Source organism: Oncorhynchus tshawytscha, linkage group LG14 (assembly GCF_018296145.1).
Source record: "Oncorhynchus tshawytscha isolate Ot180627B linkage group LG14, Otsh_v2.0, whole genome shotgun sequence".
In the NCBI taxonomy this organism is placed as follows: Eukaryota; Metazoa; Chordata; class Actinopteri; order Salmoniformes; family Salmonidae; genus Oncorhynchus; species Oncorhynchus tshawytscha.
The window spans coordinates 37,029,349-37,041,419 of NC_056442.1; the positions used below are offsets into that span (position 1 = coordinate 37,029,349).

Genomic DNA, 12,071 nt, shown 5'->3' on the forward strand with positions numbered 1-12,071 from the left:
AGGCTCCTCAGAGGAGGAAGGGGAGGATCATCCTCAGTGAATTTCAGAATTAAAATAAAATAAAAAGTGAAACATTAAAAAAGTTATCCCCTTTAGATTTACAAAATATATTCAAGTCACCAAATAATTTATTAAAACACAATGAAGGTCTACAGTAGCCTCAGCAGCACTCTGTAGTGGTGTAGCCGGAGGACAGCCAGCTTCTGTCTTCCTCTGGGTATATTGACTACAATACCAAACCTAGGAGTCTCATGGTTCTCACCCCCTTCCACACACTTACACCACAGGAGGCTGCTGAGGGGAGAACGGCTCGTAATAATGGCTGGAATGGAGCAAATGGAATGGCATCAAACACCTGCAAACCATGTGTTTGATTTATTTGATACCATTCCACTTACTCCGCTCCAGTTATTACCACAAGCCCGTTCTCCCTAATTACGGTGCCATCAACCTGTGACTTACAGTAATTATGACAACTTCCGGAATACGTCCTCCAACCTATCAGAGCTCTTGCAGCATGAACTGACATGTTGTCCACCCAACATGCAACAATTTCTATGATTTTACTGAGCTACAGTTCATATAAGGAAATCAGTCAATTTAAATTAATTAATTAGGCCCTAAACTGTGCATTTCACATGATTGGGCAGCCATGGGCAGGTGGTGGGCGGGGGCATAGGCCCACCCACTTAGGAGCCAGGCCCACCCACTGGGGAGCCAAGCCCAGCCAATCCAGAATTTGTTTTTCCCCACTAAAGGGCTTATTACAGACATAGGTACTCATCATTTTCATCAGTTGTCAGGGTGTCTGGTCTCAAACAATCCTGTAGGTGAAGTAGCTGGATGCGGAGGTCCTGGGCTGGCGTGGTTACACGTGGTCTGTGGTTGGGAGACCAGTTTAAGGTTTTGTTCAATTCCTCTAAAATGACGTTGATGGTGGCTTATGGTAGAGAAATTAACATTAAATTCTCTGGTGGCAGTCATCATGCCAATTGCACATTTTAGAGTGGCCTTTAACTGTCCCCAGCACAAGGTGCAGGGATATTTGACCAAGAAGGAGAGTGATGGAGTGCTGCATCAGATGACCTGGCCTCCAAAATCACCCGACCTAATTTTAAAATGAATCTCTCCAGAAATAAGTCTCTCACTGTTGCCGCCTGTTATCGACCCCCCTCCGCTTCCAGCTGTGCCCTGGACACCATACGTGAATTGATCGCCCCCCATCTAGCTTCAGAGATAGTTCTGTTAGGTGACCTAAACTGGGATATGCTTAACACCCCGGCAGTCCTACAATCTAAGCTAGATGCCCTCAATCTCACACAAATCATCAAGGAACCCACCAGGTACAACCCTAAATCCGTAAACATGGGCACCCTCATAGACATTATCCTGACTAACTTGCCCTCCAAATACACCTCTGCTGTTTTCAATCAGGATCTCAGCGATCACTGCCTCATTGCCTGTATCCGCTATGGGTCCGCGGTCAAACGACCACCCCTCATCACTGTCAAACGCTCCCTAAAACACTTCTGCGAGCAGGCCTTTCTAATCAGCCTAGACTGGGTATCCTGGAAGGATATTGACCTCATCCCGTCAGTCGAGGATGCCTGGTTGTTCTTTAAAACTAATTTCCTCACCATCTTAGATAAGCATGCCCCTTTCAAAAAAACTCTGTGTTGTTGTCTGTATCACACTGCTTTGCTTTATCTTGGCCAGGTCGCAGTTGTAAATGAGAACTTGTTCTCAACTAGCCTACCTGGTTAAATAAATACATAAAAAATGTGAATCCCACTACTGCTCTCTCATTTAGCTATTTGCACCTTACAGATTGTAATTTTTGTAGATGGCTTTTCACAAATCTAAATGTGTATTTGAACCCAATACTGGTTGAATTTAAGAAGTTTAAGCTGCCTATCAAACATTGTTTTTGAAACCAGTAGACAGCGAGTGGAAAATGTGCTCTTGCAACAGCTGCATAGTGCAGATCCCAGCCTATGGAATAAAAGTGGGGCTTTTATTACTCAATCTAATTCATGCTGATTATTATTATTATTATTTTTTAAATCTATAGGCCTGATGGACACATGCTTAAACTCACAAACTTTTGATAGACTTAAAGGCGGAATATGTAGTTGCTGCATCCATTTTTGGACTTATGAATTATATATATACAGTGAAGTCGGAAGTTTACATACACCTTGGCCAAATACATTTAAACTCAGTACTTCACAATTCCTGACATTTTATCCAAGTAAAAATTCCCTGTTTTAGGTCACTTAGGATCACCACTTTACTTTAAGAATGTGAAATGTCAGAATAATAGTAGATAGAATGATTATCTGTCGTGGTAATTTCCTGTATTACTAAATGATCAGAGTTACAAACCACACACCAGTCAGAGTTATACTTAAACTTCATCTTTTAATAACATGAGCTTCACCATAGCCCTGTGACTCTCAGATCAATTCAGTGTCTATAAATGGATTCTCTCAGAGTCCTTACAAAATAATACTTAGTATCTTTTATAGCCAAGATACACCCCTCTCAACTCACATGATGAACCAAAGATCTTAGGAACTTCACAAAGGGCCTTTTACTTGAAAGAGGAGTATCCCATAGCCAGATAGCATTAGCTATAAATTATCGTTCAGTTTGGTCTCTTAGACGAGGTTCTACTTCTCGTTCTTTGTACTTCATAGTACCAAAACATTACCTCATCCAATGGCATATATCAATTGTCAATTCTAGATACTACCATCTCAAATACACCCCCTCCTGGACAAACTCACGGAGGGGAGTGAGCCTCTAGGTCATATACTAGGTCAAGATTCATGCAACATCAGAGGGGTACTACAATGGTTCCAGACACTGCCATACTCCTCCTCCCAATGGGAAAAGGAGGGAGTGACTGGAGTACAGACACGGTGGAGCCCTTCACATGGTTTAGGAATAGTTACAGACACATTCAAATATGAAGACAATCCTGACCTCTCCCCTCTCTGGGCCCCAAGTGACTATCTCACATAAGCATATTATGAAAGTAAATAAAACATCTTATTTATCAATGTTACCTAACTAACTCTGATTCAGCTATGACATATCTCAGCTTTTATTTCTTTCATCACATTCCCAGTGGGTCAGAAGTTTACATAAACTAAACGACTTACCAAAACTATAGTTTGTTAACAAGAAATGTGTGGAGTGGTTGAAAAACGAGTTTTAATGACTCCAACCTAAGTGTATGTAAACTTCCGACTTCAACTGTATATTACACAATACCAGTCTCATCGTCAACATTGAAGAGGCGACTGCAGGATGCTGGCCTTCTAGGCAGAGTTCCTCTGTCCAGTGTCTGTGTTCTTTTGCCCATCTTAATCTTTTCTTTTTATTGGACAGTCTGAGATATGGCTTTTTCTTTGCAACTCTGCCTAGAAGGCCAGCATCCCGGAGTTGCCTCTTCACTGTTGACGTTGAGACTGGTGTTCTGCGGGTGCTATTTTATGAAGCTGCCAGTTGAGGACTTGTGAGGCGTCTGTTTCTCAAACTAGACATGTACTTGTCCTCTTGCTCAATTCTGCACCGAGGCCTCCCACTCATCTTTTTGTTTTGGTTAGTGCCAGTTTGCACTGTTCTGTGAACGGAGTAGTACACAGCGTTGTACGAGATCTTCAGTTTCTTGGCAATTTCTAGCATGGAATAGCCTTCATTTCTCAGAACAAGAATAGACTGACGAGTTTCAGAAGAAAGGTATTTGTTTCTGACCATTTTGAGCCTGAAATTGAAACCACAAATGCTAATGCTCCAGATACTCAACTGGTCTACAGAAGGCCAGTTTTATTGCTTCTTTAATCAGAACTACAGTTTTCAGCTGTGCTAACATAATTGCAAAAGGGTTTTCTAATGATCAATTAGCCTTTTAAAATTATAATCTTGGATTAGCTAACACAACGTGCCATTGGAACATAGGAGTGATGGTTGCTGATAATGGGCCTTTGGTGTCATATGTAAATATTCCATTAAAAATCACCCGTTTCCAGCTACAATAGTTATTTACAACATTAACTATGTTTACACTGTATTTCTGATCATTTTGATGTTATTTTAATGGACAAACATTTTGCTTTTCTTTCAAAAACAAGGAAATTTCTAAGTGACCCCAAACTTTTGAACGGTAGTGTGTATATATATATATATATATATATATATATATATATATAAATATATATCCATTGATTCTTGAAGAATATATAAATGCCTCATGAGCTTAGTTCAACTGTCAAACTCCATGAGAACCCAAAATATGAGCTTGTTTTTCTCTGTATAGCCTCATAACATGGTTAAAACAATCATTTTGATATCATGGATGGTCAGTCCTCTATTAATCTGAGAGTGGTTACATTTCTCCATGTCACCCTGATCTGTTTCACCTGTCTTTGTGCTTGTCTCCACCCCAAACCAGGTGTCTCTCATCTTCCCCCATTATCCCTTGACTATTTATACCTACATTTTCTGTTTGTCTGTTGCCAGTTCGTCTCATCAAGCCTACCAGCTTGTTTTTCCTTACGCCTGTTTTCTCTAGTCCCTGTTTTCTAGTCCTCCCGGTTCTGACCTTTTCTGCCTGCCCTGACCCTGAGCCCGCCTGCCATACCATTCGGCCTGCCCTGACCCCAAGCTGCCTGCCGTCCTGTACCTTTCTGACTCTGGCCTGGTTACGAACCTCTGCCTGTCCTCGACCTACCAATTGCCTACCATCCCATACCTGCCTGACTCAGATTTGGATTACGACTCTTTGCCTGCTTTGAGTTCCCACGAGAATCACCAAGGGCGGTCGACTCACCTCCTCCTGAGCCCAAGCTACTAGGAAGTGCTAGATTGCCTCCGGATGAACATTCACGCAGATTGTCTGTCTGTATTTCGGGACTACAGGACATTATATTTCTACCTGTCCAATAAAAAGACCAGGCGCATCAGTAGGTACGAGGACTCTGAGCAGTACGGGATTTTCCAATCTTCCATTACTCGTACCCCTCTTCATGTCAACCTGTTGTGGGGTGACCAGGGCAAATCTCTTCGGGTGCTCATTGACTCTGGGGCCGACGAGAGCTTTATCGATGCTACCTTGGTGTCGGAGCTCGTTATCTCCACTCAACCCTTCTCCATTCCCATGGACGTCAGAGTGCTGGATGGGCGCTCTATTGGTCGAGTCACCCGCAATACAGTTCCTATCAACCTACGAGTATCAGGAAATCACAGTGAGTGTATGCAGTTCCTGCTCATAGAATCTCCCCATGTACCCGTGGTTTTTGTGTATTCATGGCTCCAGAAGCAGATCCCCTGATCAACGGGGCTACTGGTTCTATCTTTGGTTGGATCCCGTTTTTCCATGTGCATTGTCTTAAGTTGGCACAGCCTGACCCTGGACGTCTTCCTGCAGGCTTGGGAGAAGCCTCAGATCTCCCCGCCATTCCCGCGGAGTACACAGACCTTGACGAGGTCTTCAATAAGGCCTGTTGCTAGAAACAAGCTTTTCGCTGCACCTACAATAGCATCTGCAAATCTGTGTACACGACCAATAAACTTTGATTTGATATATAGCTCCATAGTAAAACTTTGCACTTGTGCTAGTATCAGGCAAGTTGGCTATGTAACTGTTGGGATTTCCTAAATGACTGGGGCTTTTCCTAGAGGGAGGTGGCACATTGTGTAAGTGTAAATGTCACAATGTCTGACATCATTGGGAAGAGATTATCAATTGTAATTCCAATGTCAAGAGTCTGTTTATTTGTCTACACTCTTAGAAAATAAATGGTGCTATCTAGAACCTAAAAGGGTTCTTCAGCTGTCGCCATAGGAGAATCTGTTGAAGAACCCTTTCCACAGAGGGTTCTAAATGAAACCTAAATGGTTCTACCATGAACCAAAACAGTTAAAAATGTATAGGGACTGCCAAATAAACCGTTTGGAACCTTTTTTTATAAGAGTGTATAAATAAACCTATTACACTTCTGCTCCTACCCCACTGCTCTCAGTGAGCGCTTTGCCATCTGCTGCCCAGCAACCGGCGGGTAGTTCCTACTCAGGTACATCTTCACCTGCTTAACTGCTATTCTCCTTATAGAGCCTTTTGATGTGGTCCTGTTATACAAGGTAATATCTTCAGACACAATATAGCAGTAATTATTATAGTTACATGGAATGTGTTTGTTATGTCTGCTCTTCCTCTTCAGAGCCCTGTGTGCTGCATCAAGAGGTGAGTTCAGGCTTCTGGCAGGCCGCCCTCTACCTGTCCACGGAGGTCCACCAACACCAGCACACCTCTACCCTCTTCCAACATCAGCCCCCTGGCATCTCTCCCTCCGCATCGACACTACGACTGTGCCATTGACTGTCTCCTGGGCCCTACACCACATCGGGGGCTTTTTTTCTTCATCTTCTCAAAGTTGGACCTTCGGAACGCCTACAATCTGCTTCGGATACGGGAAGGAGACGAGTAGAAGACAGCCTTTAACTCGGCTAGCGGGCACCATGAGTACTTGGTTATGCCATTTGGACTGACTAACGCTCCCGCTGTGTTCCAGGCCCTGGTCAACTTTGCTAGCTTCTACCACTGCTTCATCCGGGGTTACAGCACCCTGGCTTCCCCCTCTCAGCACTCACCTCTAACAGGGTTCCATTCATGTGGTCTCCAGCAGCTGACCAGGTGTTCTCACATCTCAAACATCGATTCACTACAGCCCCCATCTTAATCCATCCGAACCGTCCTGTCAGTTTATGGTAGAGCCTCGGATGTCAGAGTGGGGGCTGCCCTGTCCCAGTGTTCTGCCCAGGACAAAAAGCTTCACCCCTGAGCTTTTCTCTCCCATCGTCTTACCCCTGCTGAGAGGAACTATGATGTGGGAAATTGAGAACTCCTCGCCATCAAAGATGGCATTGGAGGAGTGAAGGCACTGGTTGGAGGAGGTGGAACACCCACTCTTTGTGTGGACTGACCATAAGAACCTGGAATATCTCTGCACCGCCAAGCGCCTCAACTCTAGGCAGGCTCGTCAGGCCCTATTATTCACCCATTTCACCTTTCCCTGCTCGGCCACTGGTCTCTAGCCCTTCGAGTGTTCCTTGGGATATCAGTCCGCGCTCTTCCCTGAGCAAGAAGTCAGCATACCCTCTGCCAGATGTTCGTCCGCCGCTGTCGCCATACCTGGAAGAGAGCCCGGGCAGAGGGTATGGCTTTCCACTCAGGACCTGCCCCTCCGGGTGGAGTCCCGTAAACTTTCTCCCGTTTCATCGTCCCTTTCCCCATCTAAAAAATCCTTAGCCCCTCTGCTGTTCGTCTTCTGCTGCCCCACACACTCCGCGTACATCCCACTTTTTATGTGTCTGGGATTTAACCTGTCTCACAGCTCTTTGTCTCCTGATTCTCCTGTAATCATATTATTATACGTAGTAGAAAGCGATGGGTAAGAAGAAGCCTACATAACCAACCCATAAAGAACATTTAACATCCATATATGGCCAGCTATGTAAACTTTAACATTGATTTATCCTGCAATAGATATGGTTCAATTGGTAACATACATTTTTGTCTTCTTCTTCTTCTTGGGGAAAGTAATTTCAAAGTAACTGAATGTAATCAGATTACGTTACGGAGTCATCCAAATTTCATGTTACTGATTACAATTTTGGACAGGTAACTATAATGGATTCAAATTAGAAAGTAACCTACCCAACCCTGGCTGTAAACTTTCCTTCTTAGGCTAGGTTGTAGCAACCTCATGATGGGTATAGGGCAAATTCGATCATCATGTAGTTGCCTAAACCTATCGACGTTACATTGAGCCAGGTGAATGTAATATGAATGACAGTCATCCAATATGCTGTAATATAAATAAGGCCATGCTGGTAAAACAATGTGTCATCCCTCATCTTAAACAGCACCAACCACCACTGATTATACCATAATGTGATGATACATAAATACTATGTATTTTTCCTCAGCCCCAACTTCCTAGTCCCATCACTCCCTTTTCCCCTGGTACCTGGGGAGGGCATGTCTTTGGCTGGAAGGCCCCATGGAGGGAGCCGAAGGGTCCTAGGAGGGGGACAACGGTGGCTGCCATAGGGGCCAACCTCAGCATCATATGGGGATGGGGAAGCTGAAGAGTAAAAAACAAATGTGTTCATTAAATTTGTATCTTGGCTTAAACAGGCATCATTGATATAGTTGATATAAAACAGTGATAAAACAGTAGTACTTCTCCATACATTTCTGTCTGGTGTCGCCAGCATTGGTGGAACAGGTGTGGGTAGTATGCCAGGGGGCTGATGTTGGAAGAGGGTAGAGGTGTGCTGGTGTTGGTGGACCTCCGTAGACAGGTAGAGGGCGGCCTGCCAGAAGCCTGAACTCACCTCTTGATGCAGCACACAGGGCTCTGAAGAGGAAGAGCAGACATAACAAACACATTCTATGTAACTGTAATAATTTCTGCTATATTGTGTCTGAAGATATTACCTTATAAAACAGGACCACATCAAAAGGCTCTATAAGGAGAATAGCAGTTAAGCAGGTGAAGATGTACCTGAGTAGGAACTACCCGCCGGTTGCTGGGCAGCAGATGGCAAAGCGCTCACTGAGAGCAGTGGGGTAGGAGCAGAAGTGTAATAGGTTTATTTATACACTCTTATAAAAAAGGGTTCCAAAAGGTTTCTTTGGCAGTCCTTATACATTTTAAATTGTTTTGGTTCATGGTAGAACCATTTAGGTTTCATTTAGAACCCTCTGTGGAAAGGGTTCTTCAACAGATTCTCCTATGGTGACAGCTGAAGAACCCTTTTAGGTTCTAGATAGCACCATTTATTTTCTAAGAGTGTAGACAAATAAACAGACTCATGACATTGTAATTGTAATTCTCTTCCCAATGATGTCAGACATTGTGACATTTACACTTACACAATGTGCCACCTCCCTCTAGGAAAAGCCCCAGTCATTTAGGAAATCCCAACAGTTACATAGCCAACTTGCCTGATACTAGCACAAGTGCAAAGTTTTACTATGGAGCTATATATCAAATCAAAGTTTATTGGTCGTGTACACAGATTTGCAGATGCTATTGTAGGTGCAGCGAAAAGCTTGTTTCTAGCAACAATGCAGAAACATAAGCATTTTGCTGCACCTGCAAATCTGTGTACTCGACCAATAAACTGATTTGATATATAGCTCCATAGTAACATATCAAATCTGTGTACTCGACCAATAAACTGATTTGATATATAGCTCCATAGTAACATATCAAATCTGTGTACTCGACCAATAAACAGATTTGATATATAGCTCCATAGTAACATATCAAATCTGTGTACTCGACCAATAAACTGATTTGATATATAGCTCCATAGTAACATATCAAATCTGTGTACTCGACCAATAAACTGATTTGATATATAGCTCCATAGTAACATATCAAATCTGTGTACTCGACCAATAAACAGATTTGATATATAGCTCCATAGTAACATATCAAATCTGTGTACTCGACCAATAAACTGATTTGATATATAGCTCCATAGTAACATATCAAATCTGTGTACTCGATCAATAAACTGATTTGATATACAGCTCCATAGTAACATATCAAATCATCCAAAGAGAACTTGATGACAGCTTGAAAACCAGGGGCTCTATTCAATCACATCCGCTTGAACCGACATCCGCATAGCAGTTGTTTTGGTTGTATCGGAGGTAGAACTATGCGCTGTCAAATATACCAGTGACTCCTGGTATTGTACCACCTGCTCTTCATTAGCATAGTGGTGAGTATCCCCGCTTGTCACGCGGGAGACGGGTTCAATTCCCCGACCAGGAGGGAGGACTGCTTTCGGGCGGCAGGTAGCAGAGTGGTTAGAGTTGGTCCAGTAACCGAAAGGTTGCTCGATCAAATCCCCGAGCTGACAAGGTAAAAATATGTCCTTCTGCCCCTGAACAAGGCATTTAACCGACTGTTCCTAGATCGTCTTTGTAAATAAGAATGTGTTCTTAACTGGCATGCCTAGTTAAATAAAGGTAATTGTAATATATGGAGCTCTACACTTTTAATGATAGTCCCTGATAACTCCCTTGTGTTTAACAGCCAATCAGTATCACTCGAGGTTGAAGGTCAAGGGGATATGTAAATGAGCTGTCTTGCAGTTTGAAGTGTGCCTATGTAACAGTGTAATTAAGTTGTTCAAATGGGTATGCCATAAAATGGGTATTATGCCACCTCCTGGTAGATTAGTGTGTTTACATTGTCTAATACAATCAGTGATATAAATATGGGATTCTGGGTAATCCACAGCAGATTTATGTAGAATTGCTGTGGGTGAGTTGAAAATTTAGTGGTCCCAGGATATAAATGTATAAAATCCACCTTTTGCATCGTACATTAGCAATTATGTTATTAGTAACTATTGTTCTTGGTTTGGCGTCAAATAAGCCACTTTTATATGTTATTTGCCGAATCTCAGTTTTCCATGTGGGTTTCATGCTACTAGCTAAAGTTCCCTCTTTGAAGTTAGTAGCCCTAGTATTATCGGCATATTCAACAGCGTTTAAGAAATATATTACCTTCAACAGTGTTCTCTTGTGATCAAGCCATCAATATTTTGTGATTATTGGTGTTGTAAAAATATTAGCTAACAAGTTAGCAATTAGCATGTTTGACATTTCAGTGGAAATATTACTACTGTCATCTTTTCAACAAACGGTTTAGCAAAAAAAATATGTCCCGTATTATCTGCATACGGTCCCCAGTTACTGGCCACCTTACTATTTTTTTCAATTACAAGATAGATATCTGTTTAATTTTGTTCAAAAAAGAGACATCAACCTCGAATCTGAGGTGTTTACTAGATAGTTGACTAGTTGGCTAGCCTTCCGGTTAAAAAAAAGAAGACTAGCCTGTCAACTTTTCATTGCATAGCCCAATGCGCCCCCCTAAAGACCTGGTAATATTTTACATCAATAGCAGTCAATATTAATCGTCACCTTATTTCAGTCTCATCTGAAAGTTGTGAATTCTTGGTTATCTTCACGAACCCTGGCTAACAAGTTGAATCAGCAATACAAAATTGGGTTTAATTATTTATTTACTAAATACCTAACTAATCACACAGAATTACATATACACAGAATGAATCATACCTTGATTACAAATTATATCATGAAGGAAAACGTCCCTAGCGGAGGGAACAGATATGACAGCTGGTTACACAAAGAAAAGGGGCTGGGTTTGAGTGAAAGCGTGGGAAGACTGAGGAACAAAGGGAGAAGCGATGTCTCTATCGTAAATACAGTATCTTATGCATTCTAAATTACAGCCCATTTGGAAAAGGAAAATGCAATACATATTTACTCTGAGCTGCGCTTCGGTAGGTTGGTGGGAGATGGAAGGCCGTGTTGCCCAACCGAGTCCTTTGTCTTTGAAGAATGTCTCTGGTGGTAAATTAGTTACGTTGTAGTAACGTCGTTGTTTGGTAGACGGGATACTCTGTCTGTTCTTTCCTAGCCCACACGTTTGTAGCTGCTGTTGCTAACTCAACAGCTAGGAGGTATCACTTCTGTAGTGAATAAGAGTTCAAAGTTCATACCATTCGCAACCAAAGCTCACGCTGAGGTTGGCTTAGTTCTGTAGTTGACATGTTAGTCCTTTTAATGTATGGACCGTCGTCCTCACATCCTCGGAACAGCAGATTACATTTTCGTCAAGGCTTTATACAGTGGAGCGAGAAGGGTGTGTTTGAAACGTTTTATAACCCGTGTCTCTTCACAGGGGCGGGCCACTGATTGAACAGAGCCCTAACCTTATGAAAACCCAAATCTCTCATTTGGAAGCTAAAATTACATTTCATCTCTTCACCAATAATTTTATATTCCAACATTTAAATTGAACAACAATTCCATGTGAATCCGATAACTACTATGTGCAGACTTTCCACTGTAGAGTTTATGTCATCCTTTTATTGATGAGAATATCTCAGATGACAACTGAACTGACATCATATTCATTAAGTACCACTGCATATGTTCAATTGGTCGG

At 42.4% G+C, this 12,071-nt stretch overlaps 1 protein-coding gene across 1 annotated transcript in view; it reads right to left on the reverse strand.

Moving 5' to 3' along the window:
• LOC112267148 (autism susceptibility gene 2 protein homolog) overlaps positions 1-12,071 on the reverse strand; it is a 30,502-nt gene that overhangs the window by 4,315 nt on the left and 14,116 nt on the right. The window contains exons 2-3 of the mRNA XM_024445280.2: positions 8,263-8,429; positions 8,037-8,153 (exon numbers count right to left, since the gene is read on the reverse strand). Of these exons, the coding sequence (XP_024301048.1) occupies positions 8,037-8,153; positions 8,263-8,286 (141 nt within the window). The 5' untranslated portion in view covers positions 8,287-8,429. The remainder of the gene's footprint in view (positions 1-8,036; positions 8,154-8,262; positions 8,430-12,071) is intronic.